Raw genomic sequence first — 21166 nt, 5'->3', positions numbered from 1 at the left:
CGTTCGCCTTACAACACACACATAGGGCGCACTGCACTATAGGGCGCACCGCACATTTTGAAAAAAATCTAAGTCGTTTATATGCGCCTTATGGTCGTGAAAATACGGTATATTTGAAAAAAATAAAAAATATGGCTTAACCGCCATTAACTAGCACCTACCAATACGGGCCTCAGTCTTCCTCCTCATACTGTCTTTCGATGTTTCTACAGAACTAGTGTGGGCTGCACCTTCAGAGTCCCTAGTCTCTTCAGAGATCAGTGGTGGTGGTGCTGCTGGTGGTGTGCTTGCAGTTGGAATGGACTTGGCAATGGCCAAAAAGAGCTGAATGTCATTGTAGGACAGTCGGATATCCAGAACAGGGAACTGAATCTGTCAGAGAAACACTTGTTAGCACATTGCTGCAATATAATACAAATTAATATAATAAAAAACATATATATAAATAAAAAAAATTGTAGGCATTAACTGTGCATAAATTAAATAATTATCCTTTAACTTCCCTTATATACACACATGGTTTACATGCCAAAGCCAGTCTTTACCTCCAGCAGTGGTGGGATGTCCTCAACATTGAAAGCATCCAGTAAACCAGAGCTACTTTGGTACGTTGGACTTCCACACAACTCCACCTGAACATTGACAGGGTCGATGATGGACAGTGCCGTCTCCTGCTCGTTGCCAAGTCGACAAGAAAACACCTGAGGTTGACAAGACACATTCATTCAAATAAACAAATTCTTAAATTTTTTATAGCAGAAGCACTTGGATCCAAGCAGCTCGAGGCTCTGCACAACTTTGCACATGTTTTCTGTCTTTTTTTTCATCGTACAACTGAAATTTCGTTGTACCCCCGTGTTACAATGACAATAAAGGTCTATTCTATTCTATTCTAAAAAAAGAGTTGTGTTTTGGTTAAATACTTTTTTACAGCTCATCTTACAGCCCCATTCTTGCTATTAGTTATAGTAGTTGGCTTATTTATAGCTAATGGGGAGCCAGATTTAAGTCACCTAAGCAAAGACAGATTATTTATCATAATGCGTAATATCTCAGTTACTTATTGACCTACAGTATTAAAAAAAACAGCCTTTTTTGAGTATCTTGTGCAAAATGTTTTTAAATAAAAAATGACGTCTTTGGATGTAGCATGTGAAGTCCCTGAAAATGTCCTAGATTTAAACTATGGTTAGTGTTGTTACCTCTATTCCAGCAAGGCTGCCAGAGAAGGGTCTGTCCAGCAGACGTGGTTTGTATGTGAGAACAGTTGTTCCTTTCAGAATAATGGCATTTGTATCCAGACATGATGAGTCTTCGACGACAACAAACTCTGTGCCTGAGGAACAAAGAACAGTATTTTTATATCAATAAATAAGTAATGTTGACATTTACTGTGCTATGTTACTTTAACAGCAACACTTCTGCTGTCTCTGACCTGTGACATTTATCTTGACCTCCAGACAGTGTTCCTGGTTAACTGGCACAGTAGACCTCTTGGTGACCACACCACTCTTGACCGTTTTTGGCATGACAGCCCCTGTTGTGCTGGTACTGGAGTTGGCAGAGTCAGTGCTGGTGTTACTGGGCCAACGCTGACGACTATAACCAGGTACTTTTTCGACCGGCATTTTAAGGAAATCCCGAACCAGCTGGAGCCAGTCAAAAATGAGGAAGACTCTCAGGTTGTTGAGGACAACTGTGAAGCAGGACGAGTCACGTGTGGATCTGCAGGGAAGGCATATCACCTTGTTACTATGTATTACTACTTCAGCAATCTCTGCCTCTGCATCCCATAAAAACGACATTATTAATATGAAATATGTTGCAATGATACCTGTAGTGAAGCTCCAACTGCAGTGTCGCCCTGTTAGTTCCTGTCTTTGACGGCTGAAGGATGCAGTTGTAGACATTGTGCTTTGCTCCGGCAGCAGATCTTTTATTCAGTCCAGTGTAGCGGGTGTCGTGTGCCAGCAGGGAGTGAGACACCAAGTTTACAGACTTGGATCCATTGGAATAACTCTCAAAGAGCAACTTGGACTTCATAAAATCAAACCTGATAAAACAAGTGTGATATTAAATGATTTATTGCTCTGATTTATTGAATGAAAAGATGATGCAGTTTCACCTGCAGATAGGATATTGCAGCACACTTGAAGCATAATGAATAAAGACACTTCACTGATGTACTTAGATATTGAAGTCATTTTTTGAATTACTCCAAGGGTTTATCTTTGTCTTGTTTTAGAATTTGAAGGTTTCATACAGGGATCTTGCCATCAATAAAACAGATTGATGTTATATTTAAAATTTGTAGTTCATCACAGATAAACTTGCAGCTATGAGATCTTTAAAGATGTCACATGGTGTCAAAGCCTTAAAACAGGACAGCTGTCCCTAAATAGGACACTTATATTAGAGTGTCTTTATTTCGTTCTTTGACTAAATTTAGACAAATTAATCTAAATCTTTGCAGATTTTTGGAAAGGGTGTCACCTTGCCAATGAGCGTTTCTGTTCTGTGGGGTTTGGTCTGTTAAAGATCTCCAGACTGACATCCATCATGTCCACCAGGAAGGAAAAGGTAGTGTAGACATCTCCACTTAACACCGTCTAAAGAGGACACATGGAAAGAGATGAGGAAAACAAAGTTATATTGTAAAAAAGATAGTATTCTAAATATAAAATAATCAATACTGCCTACTGTCCTAAGGTTAAAAATTACACAATACAATTTATCCTTTAAAACCTCCCTTATTTAAGAAAAAATATGTTTAACAACAGTTTTAATTAGTTCCACCATGAATGTTCCATTCATTAAAAAAATAAAAAAACAGACAGACAGACAGACATTAAAACTCAATATAAACCCGACTTGGATTGTTATGATGACTAGCTCTTTTCATACATAGGTGCTGGGGTCCTGCAGGTTGTAGGGTCGCAGGAATTCTTCCACAGGCTCGCCCAGGTTTTGCTCCAGCAACCTTCTGATCAGCCGGTAATGTTCCAAGTCCAGACAACAGTGAACTGATGACAGACTGCCATGGATGGACATGTCTGGTACTGCGTGGCTCATCTCCCTGACAGCATCAATAAATGATAGCACAAATCATGAATTTTCTCATCAACCGTTGGTGTTTCCAATTCCAATCGATGTTTTAAAATTAGATACAGTAGTGCAATTTAAAAAGTCAAAGTTATCTTAAACAAAACAACAGAAGCTGTAGAGTAAAACCTTAATGCGAATGTCCAGTATACCCATGTCCCCTTAAAGCAAAAGTCCAAACTATTTCCCAAACAAATGAATAACATATTTGAAATGACAACATACTTGTCGAGGTTCCGTTCCAATTTCAGCTTGAGGCGACATCGGTCTTTAAGCAGGTTATTTCCAGTGCGACGGACAGAGTACGAGGGGAAGATGAGGTCAGAGCTGTCAGAAGGGTTACTGTCACAGTCAAGCTGTTGACAGGGCAGGCGCTCTGCTGCAAAGATGTCCATCTCCTGTAGGTCCAGTGATATGCAGTCCAGAAGGCAAATGTGGTTTTCTAACAGGGGAAGAACGCATCAGCCAGGTCATGAGGACAATGTCTTTTTGTAGAAGATAAGACAGTGTCTCGTTTTAAGATGCGGGGCTGTGACTTTAAGAGTCCTAGTGCATTTACCTGGAACCCCATTCTCCTCTGGGACCTTCCCATTGTCAGGGGCCCGGGGCCTGCCCAGTGTGAAACCTGCAGAGGAGGTGGAGGAGGAGGAGACGTTTCTGCTCTTCTCCTGCTTACCACTGTTTTCTGCTGCACTCTTCACACGATCCTTTTCAAAAAGGGAAACATTGACATTGAATCACACATCAGACATAAACACTGAAGCAGTTTATAATTTTAGATTACATGTGATGAATATATCATAGTTTTTAATACTCAAGAGTAAAGAACACAGGTAAAAAACTGTGTCAAAGTTGAATCTGTATCAAAACATCATACAGCAATACACCAACATTCTTTCCTGATCTGCAACTTGCAGTGTTAACTAAAAACTTGAATCAGGATTATATGTTCAGTACAGAATGTCACTTAATGGTGATAACCTGAAGACTAAATGCAGTAGCTGGTGTATTTTTTTGAACAATACATGCAAAAAAGTTCCAAACTTTCACACCATAGGATGGAAAAAATGTAATTGCATCTCTGAATGATTCCATTGAATCATTACAAAATGTAAAGTCTTCATCTGAGAGTTATCTAATAAGTTAGTTAATAACCCATTTCCCTTTGAATTAAATGAGAAAGGTCAAACTGAAATGTTGAGGGCAGTTCTCACACCAAAGTTAAATCACACCATTGTACCTTGTAGAAGAATGGACCCTTGTATGACGTCCCATGCAGTATAACATTCTTCACAAAAAACACAAAGTGCAAGTGAACAACAATAAAATATTCATTAACCCTGTATATAACCAAAAGAACCTCCAGTTCCCAGGAGGTAATGTTATCATTATTTTGTCTTAGTTTCTTTTATCCTTCATTTGACATTAAAAAAACTAAAAATGGTTAAAAAAAGAAGAGGTTTCACTACTTTTGACTGGTAACAGTCAGTTTAATTCTAAATCTCATGCAGCACAAATTATTTTTTAGTTTTTTCAACAAAACAACTGTTATGTTGCCATTAGTTGTGCAAACAGCCAAGCCCTAGATGATCAGGTAAAACGGCAACGTCACTCACCAGTGATGGAAAAAAGGCATGTGCCATGGTGAGTTTCTCTACCTTGTCTCGAAGAGAAAAGGTTCCATAAGACCCTGCAGGCAGAAAGCAGTTGTGCACCCTGAGTTGTCCGAGGTTCGCTACGATGACTCTTGTTGAACGTGAGCTCTCTGGGATAACAAGAACTGGGGCACCAGCCTGGATATCAAGGGACACCCTGGATGCTCGCTGTGGATGGTCGTGTACCTTTGAGAGGAAAAAGATAATAGAAAGGAGGGCTCTACATCTACGTGCTGTTAACAGCCTGAGTTCTATGGGGTCTTTTGAGTTACTCACGGCCTGGCCCTCCATGGCAGCCCTCTGCCTGCCCAAAACGTCCTGCAGCTGGGTAAAGTGTTGAATGAACGCCACAACCTCAGCTTGGAAGCGCTGGGTGTGGACATACTGCACTGATGCCATTTTCAGAGACAACTTAATGTCACACTCTCGCTCCATGTATGGATCTGGCTGGCCGTATCTGTAAGGAGAATAAGCCGTCAGCTTCAAGAGAGCATTGAATTTAAAACAACTGTATCAAAGTTGTAATTCTTTCCATGTTCTATGTTTTTTTCATCATTAATTAGTCATATATACTTGTGGACGTTGAAGATCAGGGCTTCCCCTCCCTGTGTGGTGAAACGTTCCCGGTAAAGATCACCATGTGGCGTCAGATCACTCAGGGACAAACTTCCTAAGCTTCCTTGTAATGCCAGATCACCATCTGAACAATATTAAAAAATCAAACAATGAACTATGTTCAAAATATAATAATAATATGATCAAAACAATATTGTGTGGAGTAGAGTTTGTTTTTTTTGCTACACACCCAACATTTCCAGATGAGCAGATAACTTTGAAACACTAGCTCTGGCCAGTTCCGTTACTTTCTTGTTCAGCACAAGAGACAACGCGTGAACCTGAAGAAGGAAACAATTAATGATTATGAATTAACAACAATAAACATGATAAAAATATAATCGGTCATATTCAAGCTTGTATTTTACTGTAAAAAAACTGCTTTTTGGGTTTCTTTAAAACAACCTCTGGCTTAACATTAGCATGTTCCGCAAGTTTTTCAAGGGTTTGGCAGGAATTGCATTCCAAGATTTCTTAAATTTATCAAAGAGAAACTACTGTCTGGCCAGGAAGGGAACCCACCTTTAGGTCAACCTTTGTATTGACCACCTCTATCACCTCCTCTTCCTCCTCACTCAGGTCTGGTTCGTGGAGAGGATGAGGTGACATGGGGAAGACCTTCACTGCATGATTGTTGGCTGTGGAGCCAATACCAAAGAAGTCCAGGATAACGACCCAGGTCTGCAGTGTAATCAAAACATCTAAGCAGTTAAAGTCAACATCCACACTACGACCTACTCCACCGTAGCGTGTTTTAAACTCAGGGTGTTTCTGATCCACTAGCAGCACATTGATATGAACCAGGGAGTCATCAAAGTTTGGAGGGGGCTGAAGGTAGGGAGTACTGTGAGTGGGTGAAGGAGGTGGAGTACTGGGGCAGTCTGGGTCTCTCTTGGACTTGTGACTGCTGGATGAGGTGGTGCAGGGATGCCTCTGGTAGAACTGGAAGACATTCTGGGCCTCTTCCATGTGGGCTGGAAGTGACCGAGGCATGTCAGGGTAAAGAGCGTTGGATGATGACGGACAACTTTGGGAAAGGTATTCCTTTGGACTGAAGGTAGAGGCTTTGGGTGCTCCACGGGAAACCATCAAATGTTTGTACTTCGACTCAGGATTCTGTTCCAGGAGGTCTTCCATCAGCAGAGAGCGCAGGGCTAACTGGACCGCCAGTAAATGAGGATGGTCTTTGGTAAAGTCTCCTTCCAGGTCTTGAAAGCGAAGACTGACTAGTCCCTGGGAACCTTGGGTTAAATCAGCACTGAGCTGGACCTGCAGTTCTGCCACATGTAGGGTAACCTTAATCTGAGTGAAGGAGGGAGATTGAAAAGACGGCATGGAAGACTGCAGAGGCAAAGGGGAAGACAGTGACGAGTGAGAGAAACTGGAGTTTGGGGGGTCCCTTGCAAACAGCCCTCCCTGAGGGTCAGGGAAACGGTGTGGTCTGGTGGAAGAGGGAGTAGGTGGGGGAGGTGTTGGTGGTTGGCTGGGGGTGACACGCTGCTCCCCGATGAAGGACAGGTTGTCTAGAGTCTGAAGAACTTGTTCATACACCGATTTGCACAGGAACACCTATAAGAAATGCAACAGATAATTAAGAAAACTTGGTGAAACAATTAATGATAGTGAGAGTTGATTTATATTAAAAAAAATCAATTATGTAAAACTCTGGAGCTTTTTTTTTTTTTTACTGGAAAATAAATAAGTACAACACCTTATTCAAGTTCCTGTTAATGGATATATAACAACATGCTGGTACAAAGTAGCAACTTTGGGAAATAAGCTAATTTCAGTCAATCTTAGACAAGCCCTGTTTTGTGAGTTAATGCCTTGTATTTATACCTTCAGCTCATAAGAATAAGACGTTTCCTTGTTACCCTACTGCCCCTCCAGACCCATCATTTCTACTTAACAGTGTGCATGTTAATTGTTCAGCTAGGACTTTAAAAGTTACAGGATGAAAGTGCTGTTAGGCCGTTAAATGGTTATCTTCTGAATAGAATCCCGCGATAGGTGAAAAACCACAAAGTAGAGAGGCGATAGTTATTATATTATTTATGTATATATTAACCCTTTACAAATCCCTTTAGGAGGCATCGCAGAGCGTGAAATATTGAAGAAAAAAAATGTATTTTAATTTATTTTCTTACTATTAGTTACTTACTTACTATTATTTTTATACTTTGTATTTTCTTCTAAAGCCAGAAAATGCTTATTTTATCAACAAATTACTACTGTATACCTGTACAGGGTTGACAAATCTTCCCTCAATTCTTAGCAGTCCTGTGCTCCTGCAGGGATCCTCTGTGGTGAGAAATATAAACTGGGTGTCTTCGTCTGCAGGAACTTTCTCCATGGTAAATTGGATGGTGGTGTCTTTCAGTATGTGGAAGGCTGATAAAATAAATACATTATTAGTTGTGACACAAGCAATAAACAAATAGAAAATGCTTCTGCCTTGCCTTGAAAAGTTTTCAAAGTCTCACCTTTTCCCCGGTTAAGAGATTCAAAGAAGTCATTGCGTGTGAACTGTGGCTCATCCTGGTTGATGCTTCCGTTGATGGATGGTGACCTGCTGCCAGTGTTGTCACCTCTGGGTGGACGCTTCAAAACCAAATGACTCATGTTGACTGAGTACAGACGGATATCTTTTACAAAAACCTGTAACCTCTCTGCATCAGAGTCCAGTCCTGTTATAGAGTTTTGGATTGTTATACTTCCCAGATGACCGACCAGCAGCTCCGAGTGTCCAGGTTTACGAGGAATGGACACAACAGGTGATTCAATGCTGATGTTAAGGTTGAGTTTCACCAAAAAATTATCCAGTGTGGATTCAGGTTCTTCCATAGCCTCATCCTCATCGTCCTCAAATGGATAAGCCCAGCACTGACTTTGAGTTCGATTCCTTTTGGTCTCAAAAAGAGAAACCATACCACTGTACTCTGCCGTTTTGGTGACAAGAACTGTTGACACCTTGGTGGCAGCACTTTTCAACATAGAGCGGAAATTGTCCTCCACTTCATTGGCAGACAGACTGAGCTCTCTCAAGAACTTTGCACTGTGGTTATAGTGGAGCGATGCCATTTGTAGTTCCAAGGAACATTCCCCTTGGGTTTTCTCCTTGAAATGAAAATATAAAGCTTCTGACGGAGAACCTCCTGCTTCTGCAAGGAATGTTATTTCATCAAGACTTGAGGGGCTCTCTTCAACATTGCCAATGCTGACCACAAACTGGCTTCGGCCTGCTTCCTGGGACAAGTCCACCAATTGCATGGACCCAAGTGATCCATTGACATCCAAACGACTGCCCATAGAAACATTGACCTTTGTGCCTGTAATGCTGGCAGTGGCAATTTTAAGGCCTTTCTTCTCAGCAACGTGTGCAGATCCAGTGGACACAGTTCTGAGCAGAAGTAGGTTGAGACGGTGGATCTCCACTGTCAACTCTTTGTTCTGGTCATACGTGGCCTGGTATGTCACATCCGTGTCCTCACTGTGACCTTCGGCTGAGTTCTGCTGCTGTGTGGATTGAGTCCAGGAGGTTTCCTCCTTGGGAAATGATTTTTGGAGGAATTTCAGCAGTTCCACCATTGTCTCCGGGTTAAGAATGATGTCCAGATTGTTGACTTGGATGCTTGTTACCTGAAGGGAGCTGTCCAGGTTCATGGAAGGGCAGTCTGAACTCACAAACTGGTACTCTAGCTTAATCAGGGCCTCGTGGTTTCTTAAAAGGGAACTGAAGGGGGAGGTTTGGTCAGTGGGCATACCTATAGATGACTCTGTGTGGTGGGACTGATTGTCAACGGACCTAGCGTCAGGTGGAGTTACAGGTGATGAAGGTTGGCTTTCTCTAAGGCTGCCTGTGGGAACGTCAAAACTAAGATGCTTATGAGAAGCCACAAGGAGGTCAAAGTCTGAGCCATACGTCTGCAACGTGTCCACTAGCAGGAGCCCATGGACTGTCAGAGAGACCTCGGCATCATAAGGACGCTTCACGAAATGAGCATTTGTGCCAAACACTTTAAGAACAGATATGTAACGGCCATCACTCTCTACACCAAGCTGCATGTAGTTGATGTTGAATTCAGCCAACAGTAGACGGGATTCCACCAAAACTTCCCGTGTATGCTGCTCCAAGGTCATTACACTTTGGGTCAGATTTCTGGCCGAACCCTTCAGCTTCCAGGAACTGTCCTCTCTCTGAAAAATCTTGTCATGACGAAAATTAAGAGACTCCGGAGACCTGATATCTGTGCCTCTCTCTTGACTTTCGCCTTCTTTTGAACCTGGGCTGCTCAACCTGGCCAAACAGCTCCTGAGGGCAGTCATCTTCTCAAGGTTAATGTGGACTTTGAGATCTGGTAGGGTTCCTGAAAGCACAGCTCCAGGGAGCTGAGGATCTGATGTGTATCTCAGTCTCTGTTCAAGCTGCAGCAGCACATTGAATTTCTCCACTACATGAGTGGGGCCAACCTCGCTCTCCTGTATGTGTTTCCAACTGTCCTTATAGCGACCGACCATTATCTGAAGATCTTTGAAGGACAGAGAGTATTTTTCATAAAGCTTTCTGCTGTATGCCCTTTCGGGAGATTTCAGGTTAGGAAGTTCAGGGATTTTAAGTGCTTTGAAAGGTATTTCAGGTTCAGGTGGCGGAGAGCCTGGTGGTGTAGCTAGAGGTGTCTGGTACTCGTCATCACTCATATCATCGTTTTCAGACTCAGGAGGTTTGGAGCCAGCCTTGAGGTCTTCTAAAAATAGTTAACATAACCTATTTAGCATTTATTAGGTGTTTGGTTTTAGTTAATTTATGTAAATTATTTTTTATTATACTTTACCTTGAGAGTTTGTAAGGAGAATCCTTCCCAAATCAACAACAACTAACATTGGGTCTCCGGACTGAAAGTCGTCAGGAAAAATCACCTGAGGCGCACAGATGTCCAGTTTCATTGTCCAACGTTTGCTGTTTTCCTAAAAACAAACAAACAAATGGGATAGTTTTATGAATTACATTTTTTTTTGCATTAAATCTTTGAAAAATCGATTTAATATAACATCGCAGACTCACAATAAACTCTCCCACAAGAAGCTGATCGATGGTTTGTCGAATCTCTGCCTTTGTCTGCATTTTCAGCTTGTTGTATTGTCTCCTTGCAGCTTCTGCAACTCTGAGTTCCAATTCTGACTGGTAACCAAAACCTTAAGGGAGAATTAAGGATATGTAAATATATATAAATAAATATATATATAATATATAAATTACAAAATCAATAAAAGCTGTTTTGATTTTAAGTTTAGTTTTGCTTAGTTTACATGTCTTTGCTCTGTGCTAATGCACGCATTTCTGAATTAATGCATAGCTAAAGCTGTGACATATGTGACATTACTGTGTCAATTCTTTTTTTATGTAAAATTGTGATGTAGTAATTTTTATCCCATCAATGTGGTCCTTTCTAGTGCTTACCTGATGTGTGCACTCTTCCTTTATAAAAAAACTCAGTAACTTTTTTGATAGCTTGTGGGTTGTAGATGATGTTCAGTGGACTTGTATTCACTTCCAGTCTTCTTTCAAATTGACACCGTGCCGGATTCTGCTCATAGATCATCTCAAATACGGGTGGCGATGAGCATTCTGCTGCACAACAGAAAGTAAACATTTTTATTCTAAGCCATTCTTGTTTTTCCTATTGTTTGAAGATTGGTAGAATTTAATGGTAATTCTCTAAACATTACCAGAGTGCCTGTTTGACTGTCCAGATGGCTGATTTACAGTAACAACAACCTTGTCCTAAAGAAGCAAAATATAATCAACATGTGCAAAAAACAATGCATCTGCTGGTTTACAAATTAAAATCACTGACCACTTCACTGCTTACCGTTTTGGGGGACACCAGAACAGGGAAGATGGTGTCCTGTGTGGTCAAGTCCCTTAGAAACAAACCACCGAGTTTTACAGAGAGCAGAGAGGACTCTGAGCGTGGAAGAGACTCCAACACTACGTTCACCCCTGTGAAAACATAGTCACTCTTAAAACATTCTATTTGAACAGAACTAAAACACAAAATATAATGGTTCATCCACAATATCCCATAATGCCTTTAAATCAAAAGGTATAAATCTGATTTGAACTGTAATAGTTATAGTTAAATTATATTGTCAGTGTAAAAGTAATGCAATGTCAAGAAAGTGTATATTACTCTAATGGTGTGTAGTATCCTGTAGGTATACAAACAAACTGCTGCCTGAAGCCTGCCTAAAAGGCACATTCTTCCTCTATCCAAATGGTGCAAGTGTACCTGAAAATTCCAACTGGATGACCCCAGATTCATGGAGAACCTCTGCTCTCCTGTCCTGGTGGAAAAGTGTGACGCTGCCCTTCTCCAGAAGAAACTCCAGCCGCGCAAAGAGGTGGTCTCGTCTGGTGAAGGTGTTCAGTGTATGAGAGTCCTCCAGTGGATCAAACAGGTCTTCTGTCTCTGCTGTAGTGAAGAATCACAGTTAGCTGCCAGAACTTACCACAAAAATATAAATCAAATACACAAAGTTAGATCATCAATTCCATTCCACGTTCTTTTCTTCAGTCCTCTCCAAGACAGATCAGACATGAAAGGTTTTTGTATCTACCCAGAATGTCCCAGGAAGATGGACTTGGTAGGAGCTCTTCCGGTCTGTCTGGGTCCTGGGACTCTCCATACCAGCCTCCCCAACCTGGGAACCAAGACTGCAAGTACTGTATCATTCCTGAGCTGCCACTCTTAGGGATAGATGTGTTAGCTAAACTGGGCTGAGGGTCAACGATGGGCTCTCGAACATTCTGCAACAAAAAAAGTACATGCATGATGTAGCTTCAAATGAAAGTTTTATAATGTGGTGCAACAGGAATTTTACAAAAGACAAAAGTGTGTTGAAAGTAAAATTTTAAACTTTACCTCTGCAATCTCTTCCTGCTTTCTAAACCAGTCGTGCACAATATCTCTGAGAATCTGCAACTCCTCTATTGTCTGCTCTTCTTCAACTCGCTCCAGTTCACTCTTGATAACAAAGACAGGGATTATCTCATGAATGTGTTTTTCTTGGTCTTTTTACTAATATGTGACTAGTGGACAACTGAATTATCCAAAAATGATGTTTAAAGATCCATGCTCCTTGTGTTTATTTTAATGTTCTAAACACACTGATTAACATTTTCTCCTTTTTTATGTTTTATTATTTTATTGACTAACTGAATGAACTACAATCTGATCAATTTCCTTTGGAAATAATCATCAGTTACAACCTTAATAAAGAAGGAACAATATTTTAATGGCAATGACTGTTGTAATCTCTTGTTCCATTGTAGTACCTCCTCCTGAGAACTGAGTGGGACGGCTTTGAGCCGCCTGAAATACAGGCTGGTGTAGGTCTGGGTGTCTCTGGCTCGCTGCAGGGCAAAGTTCCAGCTGCTGCGCCGCCGCTGCTCTTTGATCTCACACAGGTTGGCCTGGATTGCAAATGTCCACCACTGCCTGCAGCTGTGGTGACAATTATATTACATAATCTAATTTACAGGTAAATAAGAAAAGTCCTTAGGCAAAAGACAAGCATTGAAAGTAAGGCAGTGGGATCTGAGGCAGGAGAGAATATAATCAGTAAACTGATAGTTGGTTTCTTAAGAGAGATTTAAGGTGTTGACTTACTTCCCTAAAACTGGGACTTTCGGTCTCCACTTTCTGTAAAGCAGCTCTCTCTCTCTGCGGTCTAGCTCTTTAAGGAAGGCCATGACCTGTTGGTACTGCACCTGCCACAACAAACACACGACAGTTGTGGAAACTGCAGAGTCAAAAAGAAATCATGGTTCTTTCCACACTTTTTGTTACAGTAAATGCTGGATAAATTTGCAGTCTTCTATTGGTTGGAACTTGTTATTGAGAACCAATCATTTTTAAATGTTAAGAACATGTTCCTGAAAGTCAAAAGAGTTATCTTTTAGTTTCATAAATACTTTATATATATTTACTGTATATTATATAAAATACATTAGATTTTTTTCCCAAGGGAATCAGGTGTGTGTGTAGAAACCTGCGAGAGACGCAATGACATTGGTTCCAGCTGAACCTGGCCCTCGATACGAGGAGTATGATGGGACCTCAGAGGCTCCTTGGTGGTGTTTCTCCTTAGTAGCACTGAGGAACGCACTGGTTCAAAGATGTACTGATGTTCACGACTCTGCATACACTGGGTCATTGCATCCTGCACAGAAAAATAATTTTAATCAGAAACTTCAAATACAATCTGGATTATATTATAATATAGTGGTATAAAGCCTGGTCTAGTCCTATTGTGGGTCACAAATCAAAAACTTACATTACTGCTTTGGACTGTGTGGTCCACTATGTGATGGCTACTGGTTAATTATTTAGTGGAAGAGGAATAGTCAGTGATTGAAACACGGTTTTTAAACCACAACTCAGGATCCCAGTTATTAGTTCCTTATCATTAAGAGTCACGACAGCACAAACCTGGATCTGGTTTGCAGGCAGCTTTCCCAACATTTCACTCTCTGTGTCCCAGTACACACAGAAATCTTCGATCTCCAGCTGCTTTTGTCGGAGCAGTTTCTGAGTCTGCAAAGACAAAGAATTAATCTTTACCTTAAACACAAAGAACAAACAAAAATATGTGAAAATGTCTGTAAACAAAGATATTTGATAATTGCAAATACAACTTCATAATATTCTACAATAGGTACTGAAACTCTAATTACTTACGGATTCTTTGGAGGGATTCTGAGCAGAAACTTTGTTGATGCAGACACCAAAAGAGAAGGGTTTATCAGGGTTGGAGAAGTCGTCTTCAAATCTAAGATGCACATCTTGAATCTGAAGCTAAACACACAAACAAGTTCAGATTACAACTAGAAAAAAAAACCAAGGTGCTCCTTTCCCTCTCTGTTTTTTTCTTGTTCCATCCTATTTTGTCTTCAATTTAAATGCATTTTCTTTGCACTGTCTAATGATGAATGGATTACCTCAATGTTTTCCACAATCCTGGTGACCACTGAGGCAGTGACAGAATACCAGTAAGATTCTCCTCTCTGTTCACACTCACTCTGAAGAAGAAACAAAATCAATAGCATGTATGTGCGATCTACAATTCACCAACTGTAACTCTGTAACTGTCTAAGTGGACAAGAGAATTGTCCATCCTAGTAGAGCAACCTACCTTGAATTTATCTTCCAGAGCCTTTAAGAGATATTTTTTACGTGCTCTTTCCTCCTCTCTCTCCTTCTCTGCATCATACTCCTCTAGTTGGGCTGGACCAATGATCAGGTTGAGCTGGGACATAGAGATGACCCATGGGTCACTGTGGGGTCGGTAGAAAGGGATCTGGAGTGTAATCTTCCCAATGAAGCCTTGGAAAAGATAAAAATATATTTTTTTGTACTTCACACCTTCTTGTCCAAATATCACATTTGTGTTTGTACAAAGAAAGGTCCATGTGTCTTACCTGCTTTGACTTCAAATGGCAGATCAAATTCTCTGAGAGCATCTTTCCTAAGAGGGAGGTTTTCCAGCTCCACTGCACCTGCACAGGTACAGGAAAGTTCCATATAAACAAAATAATAATTACAAGAACCTATCAAAACAATTTTCTGATATGACTTTACTCTATATTTTAATGTTTATTGTATTTGATCAGACTAGGACATTTCTTGAACAGCATTTTAATTTACCGTAATTCATTTTAAACTGTATTACGAAAAGCTTCTCAGCAACTTTAATTCTTATTTATCAAAGTCCTTCAATTAAAACCAATCAAACTATTCAGTAAGATATGATGAATGAACTGTAGGTGTTGTTCTATGATATGTAAGCTGGGTTAAGCTATGCCTCTAGGCATTATCATTTGTTAAAGTTGGTGACAGTGTCAAGAGAATCTGGGTTAGTCAGTGCTGAAGAGGAACTGAAGTGTTCATGAACACTGGAGATGGAACTAAGACTTAAGTACAACCTCTCCTATAAAAACTGCTGTACGATTTTAGAAATGAATTGTCTAGATTGAATTTAGTTTAAAAAAAGCAAACATCGAAAAGCATGGAATCATACCTTTCAGCAGGGCGATGGAGAGCTGATCTGTGTTCAGGTTGCTGACATATCTGCCCAGATACGTGTTCAGCACCCAAGCAGCAAGGCCCTCCAACATCCTGATGGCTCAGGGTGACGACGGCACTCTGTGGTGATGAAAAACCACCCTGAGGTTTTTAATCTTTAAAACACAAAGGGACATTTAAGTGTTTATAAATCAATTTATGTCATTCGAAATTTTGAATTAAAAAAAAAATCAATGAACTGACTTACTATAGACTTAGTGTTACATCTGTGTCTGTTTATTTGAACACATATATGATATACACGCAGTTTTACTATAACTTCTGGTGATTGCACTTTAGCCATGGGCCGAACTGAGTGTTAAATACAGTCGCAATTGTTTTACTTTCCCTGTTTTTGATTGTGTTAGTTTTAAAAGCATTTTGATTAAATTCACCCACAACACACAGACACAAAAGCGAAACTAAAAACATGTGTCCACATTTTCCCAAAGCCAGCAACTAGCAACATATGACAGAAAATAGTGCACTGTAGTAGAATTATAAGGTTCATTATTGGTTGAGTAAATAAAACATGTCAATTATACCTGTCAGATAACCGGATATTATCTTCTTCCGAGGTTAAGTGAAAGTGACAGTAATTGTATGACGGTGTATGACGCAAGACTCAGCATGACTACCAGTAACATTGACTTACTGACACGGACGAAAGCTGAAAGTCCACTTAAGCACACTGCTCTGTTGAAATCATATCGCTGACAGCCCAGTGCTACCGTCGCAAGCTGTTCATGTCCCGCCACAGACACCCAACACAGGACAAACACTGCTGAGACACTCGGGTGTTACATGATCCGCGTGTCGTGGAGCTTTCACACATTAAAAATGACCTTCGGTTTAAATAGGGACGTCGAGAAAGGAAACGAGGAACCCGATAAAGTCACGATCATCAGTAGAGCAGGACAAATTCTCGTGTGGGCGGTGATGACTCTGGACAGGACAAGGTTGTGATCCCAGTTAGCTTGCCACTTCTATGCTACAACTAGCTTAGCGAGAGATAAGCGCTAAAGGCAGAAAGCCGGCCACAGGATACTTTAACGCAACACTAGTCGCTCTGTTTATACGAAGAACACAGTTGTTTTACTTACACAATAAAGGATATTCCCCTTTATCACGTCATTTTTAAAAGTTTTGTGCATCGACGCCGCCTTGTAAACAACCACACTTCCTACAGGAGATGAACTTCCAACACATACTTCCGGTCACGTGATCAAAACAAACCATTCCTCTTATGCTGTGTTTCGGTGAAACCAGGGAAATATCCACTCTAGCTTCAAGCTCCAAACTGACTTTAATGTACTGGAATGTCAATTATTGAATCAGTTGATCCTGTGGTGTTACGATCTTTCAAATGATTACATTTGCTTATGTCAGCAAATTCACCAAAATACCTATGTATGTATACATATAAAGGAAACATTAATTCGTTATCAAAACTCAAGTGATCTATTTTTTTAACTATATACTTTCATTCAAGAAGGATTCTAAACTGAGTTCAATACAGTCCATATATATAGCTAAAGCACAAATGTTGTCTGTGCTGCACTAGCTGAAGCATTAGCTGTGAATTGTATTGTATAAAATCTTGCACGACACTATTAAGGTGAGTAAAATGTATGTGTCGGTGAGGCTTAACACATTCATCACTGATGGCAACACACATTAAAAACTTCATCATTCCAATTCTGTCTTTATAACGAAAAATACTTTAATGAAATAACACATAATACACTACAGTGTCCCTGACATTGTTAGAGTTGTGGATATCTAAAGCCACTGTAAGGTGATATATGGGAGTGTATGGAAGCTGGTCTCATCTCTTTAAATCCCTTTAAAATGAATCGCTTCTTCATATTTTTACATTCAGTACATCTGGAACTCTGCTAAGTGAAAAAATACAAATTTTAGACGAAATACTTAGGGCCACATTAAACCTATCTGAGTGACAAATCTGGTGAAAGGACTAGACCTAAAACTTTTACAGGTAGACTGTTTCCAGTTTATCACCACAGTGAGGAAATTTCTCACTGGCTTATTTTTTCTTCTTGCCTTTTCCTTTTCCTTTTCCTTTTTTGTCTTTTCCTTTCTTTCCTTTCTTGCCACCAGCCTTTCCCTTTTCAGCCTGTTCCTTTAAGGCTTTACGGGTACAGTAGCCTCTCCACCAAGCCTGAGCGAAGGTAGCAGCTTTAATTTTTGTCTGTAATAATTCCCGCTGTCTCTGCTCCTCTGCCAGTCTCTCTTGGATCTGGTCATACTCTTCTTTGAGGACAGCGTAGGCTTCTTGTAGTGCTTTCAACTTGTCCTCCTCCTTTTGGGTTTCAAGTTCTTCCAGATCAAGCTCTTCCTGTCTTTGCTTATTTTCATTTTCATAGGTTTTCTGCATGTTTTCCTTTACTTTCTCCAATTTTTTATTTCTGCCCTGAAGCTTAATCTCTGCATCTAAATTCTCCTTTTGTAATTTGTTGAGCTCATTCTCCATTTGGTTAATTTTCTGTTTTAAACCTGCTTGTTTTCTCAGCGATTCATTATAAAGCAGATCTTTTTCATCTTCAAGTACCTTTAGTAATTCTTGCTGCAAATTGTCCTGTGCGAGCTTCTTTTCTTCCTCTTTTTCAGGGTCCTCTTCTATGGACTCCAGGTCAGTCTGTGGTTCATCTACGTCACTGTAGTGTGTTTGGCACAAGTCATCAAATATTTTCTCTACTCCTTCATCCTCTTTGTTGAGTACTGCTAGTGATTCGGTGTTCTCTCGTTTAGAAATGCTGACTTGAATCTTCAGTTGATCAATTCTCTCCTGCAAAGTTAGAGATGGATTGACAGGTAGCTGCTCGTTCTCCGCCGCGAACGATGTCAACTGTGTCACCTCCTGCAAATTTTCAATCTCAATGTTTTTCTGTGCAATCTTTGCATTGACTTTCTTCATGGCTGCAGCCACTTCTGCTTCCTCTAAAGACATTTCCTCCAGATCATGAAGTATTTTGTCCAGATGTGTAGGTCCTATCTTGTGGAAAGGCAGGTGTTTTTCATGACACGGACTAGTCAGTAATTTGTTGAGCATGTGGCTATGAAACCCTTTAAGCTCTACAACCAGGTTTAACTCATGCTCCCCAATTTCAACACCTGGAACTGATTTCAGTGCAACAATCGCTTCTGGACATGATCGCAAAAATCTGAGAAGATCCCTGGAAGAATTTTTGATGTCTCTTTCCAGATTGTTTTTTCCCTTTTTACCTGTTCTTTCTGGTTTTTCCTGTTCACCGTCCTCTATCTTTTTTTCTAACTTTTCACAAATTTGTTTATGCTTCTGAAGCTCATTTATCAGGTCTTTGTCTGTAAATTTGGAAAGTTTGGGAAGAATCATAGGCAGTGTTGCCATAGTTAGGACTTGCCTAATGCAGTTGTCCATAATTCGTGAGATTCGGCGAGCCTCTGAACAAAGTAGCTTTTTTTTTAGATCATCCACTGATTCAATTATTTTTTCGACATCGCTGGGCATTTCCGTGTCATACATTTTGATAAAATTGCACTGTACTTTGTTTCTATTGACTTTAATGACAATTCTTTGTTCCTATTGGCTTAATTAATATTGCATTAAAACCTTCTTCTTATGCTTCTTTGCTTCTGTTAAGCAAGGTTAAATCACTGCCTATTCTGGTCTTAATCAGCCATTAAAAAAACATACAAATATCTATTACACTTACTTATACAATTTTAGGCCTTTTATCTTAACTTAAGATCAAAGGCACTATCACACTAGCTTCGATTGCATCAGTTTGATTTTGAACAAACACCTTCAGTTTATTTCAATTAATGTTGTTGTAATAATTGTTTATAACCTTAAAATGTATTCACTGAAAATTACATTAGATTGAAGTAGACACTCTCTAGCGTCCCTGTCTGTTTTCAGTAAGGTAAAGTGAGGATCCTGAAAGCTCAATCATGGTTGAACAGCTTAGTTGATCATTATACTGCATGTTTTCAGGCAATCTCACACAATCCTCGCAGATGTAAACTCTTTATTACACCACCGCCGCTGAATCTTAATAAACCTGCATGGCCATTGGCTGGCTGTCAGCCCTGCTCCGAGCATTATCTCGGGCAGATCCTCAGACGGGAGTGGCCATCTGTCCTACAGCACAGATGACTGTCAAGTGTATACACTTTTGAATTGCAAAATGTTAAGGAATTAGAATGTGCTACCAGCATTTTCTTCATATTTGATTTTAAAAGAAGCTATAAATTGAAGTTGAGAAGGGAAGGGAAAGTAGGGCTACGTCAAGTGTTACTTATAAATCATTTCATCAGTTTGACAAAAATGGGATTTACAAAATATGGTTTATATCTTAGTAAAAACTCTTAATTAAAATTAAAGTTTTGATACAAATTATTGTTCATTGTCGACACAACACATGAAGCCCTTTCAAATGAGAAATGAGCCCACAATAAAACAAATCAAACTCAGTCTGTTGCATTTGTCTAGTATATGTCCAGCCCTTCTGAAACACAAAACAGTTCATTTTAAATGTCATCTTTTTGGGTCATCATTCAATCATCATCATTATTGGTTCCCTTCCTCTTGATCTCCTCTGCAACCTCTGCTGAGGCGATGAAAACAGTTTACAGTGGAGGCAAGCAAGAAGCTGGTCACAATGGCTGCCACCGAAACGGAAATACCAGAGAAGATGACGATGATGTAGTCCTTCAGTGCCAGGACACCGCGGCACTGCCGAAAACTGTCTTCAGAGAGTAAGCTTAGAGGAACGTGATGCCCATTCAGAGGCAAGAAGCACTTGATTCCCTCCATACCTGGAAAAATACAAACAAAAAGAATCCTGTGAGAAAATGAACACACCATTAAGATTACAGCACAAGATGGATAAAGTCTGAGAATGGACTGGGTTCTCTTACTAGACCTCCACTTCAAGTTTCAACTGTTAAGGCTGGATCTTCAGAAGAGAAGGAATGACGTTTATGTCCTTTAACAACAAGTGACGTTGCAGTTAAACTGTCGTACGTTTTACCTGTTGGCAGCTTGTGTTGGTTTTCTGTTAGCCACAAATAAAGCTTGGCAAAGTTGCAGTTGCAGAGCCATGGGTTGCCTTCAACGTGCAGAATCTGAAGAGAACGCAGGGGTTCCAGGACCCTGACGTCCAGCAAGGTGAAGCCGTTTCTCTGGAGATCCAGCTCCCTCAAGGCTGTCAAACCCAAAAAAGCGTCAGTGTCAACCATATTTAGATAGGGGTTGTTACCTAGTCGTAGTTTGATCAGGTTCCTGGACTCCATAAATGTCCTGGAGGCAATTTTTGTCAAGTTGTTGTTCGCAAGATCCAGGAAGACTAATCCTGAAGATGTGCTCAGGGTTACTGGGTCCAGGTACGAGAGGGAGTTGTTCCTTAGGTCGAGATATGTGAGGTCACTGTAGAGGATCAGGAAATCGGATGGTATCCAGGAAATCCAGTTGTTGGAGAGCACCAGGCGGCGGACATTCAGAGGGATCTCATCTGGGACTCTAGTTAGTCCTTGACCACTGCAGTCCACAGTATAGTGGTCTGCACATGAGCAGCGTGGTGGACAGTGGTGACCACGAGTGACCAAAGGAGAAGAGATCAAGGCGAGGAGAGGCTGAAGCCAGTTAATGCATGGTGGCATTGTTAA

At 40.4% G+C, this 21166-nt stretch overlaps 3 protein-coding genes across 11 annotated transcripts in view; all 3 read right to left on the bottom strand.

The window, feature by feature from the left end:
- The window catches only part of vps13d (vacuolar protein sorting 13 homolog D), a 34080-nt gene extending 17348 nt beyond the window's left edge, over positions 1 to 16732 (bottom strand). For 2 of the 9 annotated variants that reach the window (XM_025059092.1, XM_017036006.2), the window contains exons 1-34: positions 16600 to 16732; positions 15453 to 15612; positions 14854 to 14931; positions 14568 to 14758; positions 14374 to 14454; positions 14114 to 14230; positions 13865 to 13969; positions 13425 to 13595; positions 13043 to 13143; positions 12709 to 12877; positions 12296 to 12397; positions 11991 to 12180; positions 11663 to 11845; positions 11243 to 11373; positions 11100 to 11154; positions 10831 to 11001; positions 10435 to 10565; positions 10205 to 10337; positions 7856 to 10117; positions 7612 to 7763; positions 5895 to 6941; positions 5563 to 5653; positions 5331 to 5457; positions 5034 to 5214; positions 4761 to 4943; positions 3662 to 3809; positions 3328 to 3544; positions 2905 to 3076; positions 2494 to 2609; positions 1835 to 2053; positions 1436 to 1725; positions 1203 to 1336; positions 546 to 701; positions 162 to 372 (exon numbers count right to left, since the gene is read on the bottom strand). In XM_025059092.1, coding sequence (XP_024914860.1) covers positions 162 to 372; positions 546 to 701; positions 1203 to 1336; positions 1436 to 1725; positions 1835 to 2053; positions 2494 to 2609; positions 2905 to 3076; positions 3328 to 3544; positions 3662 to 3809; positions 4761 to 4943; positions 5034 to 5214; positions 5331 to 5457; positions 5563 to 5653; positions 5895 to 6941; positions 7612 to 7763; positions 7856 to 10117; positions 10205 to 10337; positions 10435 to 10565; positions 10831 to 11001; positions 11100 to 11154; positions 11243 to 11373; positions 11663 to 11845; positions 11991 to 12180; positions 12296 to 12397; positions 12709 to 12877; positions 13043 to 13143; positions 13425 to 13595; positions 13865 to 13969; positions 14114 to 14230; positions 14374 to 14454; positions 14568 to 14758; positions 14854 to 14931; positions 15453 to 15549 — 7912 coding nt within the window. In that variant the 5' untranslated portion in view covers positions 15550 to 15612; positions 16600 to 16732. The other 7 variants (XM_017036002.2, XM_017036005.2, XM_017036004.2 and 4 more) reach the window with 7 other exon arrangements.
- Positions 16733 to 17177: 445 nt separating this feature from the next.
- On the bottom strand, positions 17178 to 19189 carry LOC103384835 (dynein regulatory complex protein 9-like). Its single transcript, XM_008318513.3, has one exon. The coding sequence runs from the start codon at positions 19020 to 19022 to the stop codon at positions 17544 to 17546; it is 1479 nt and encodes a 492-aa protein (XP_008316735.1). The 5' UTR covers positions 19023 to 19189; the 3' UTR covers positions 17178 to 17543.
- A 145-nt stretch (positions 19190 to 19334) lies between these two features.
- Positions 19335 to 21160, bottom strand: LOC103384891 (leucine-rich repeat-containing protein 38-like). Its single transcript, XM_008318582.2, has 2 exons — positions 20533 to 21160; positions 19335 to 20317 (listed from the first exon to the last, which is right to left on the bottom strand). The coding sequence occupies exons 1-2, from the start codon at positions 21158 to 21160 to the stop codon at positions 20070 to 20072; spliced, it is 876 nt and encodes a 291-aa protein (XP_008316804.1). The 3' UTR covers positions 19335 to 20069.
- Between the last annotated feature and the right edge of the window lie 6 nt (positions 21161 to 21166).

This window comes from Cynoglossus semilaevis, chromosome 10 (assembly GCF_000523025.1).
Source record: "Cynoglossus semilaevis isolate Cse_v1.0 chromosome 10, Cse_v1.0, whole genome shotgun sequence".
In the NCBI taxonomy this organism is placed as follows: Eukaryota; Metazoa; Chordata; class Actinopteri; order Pleuronectiformes; family Cynoglossidae; genus Cynoglossus; species Cynoglossus semilaevis.
This window is presented reverse-complemented; position numbering and strand designations above follow the sequence as displayed.

Excerpts from the sequence above, each read along its gene's own strand:
- LOC103384891 (XM_008318582.2), bottom strand. The coding sequence starts at position 21,160 with ATGCCACCATGCATTAACTGGCTTCAGCCTCTCCTCGCCTTGATCTCT. Across the intron at positions 20,318-20,532 it reads CCAACACAAGCTGCCAACAG|GTATGGAGGGAATCAAGTGC; the intron begins GTAAAACGTACG and ends GTATTTTTCCAG.
- LOC103384835 (XM_008318513.3), bottom strand. The coding sequence starts at position 19,022 with ATGTATGACACGGAAATGCCCAGCGATGTCGAAAAAATAATTGAATCA.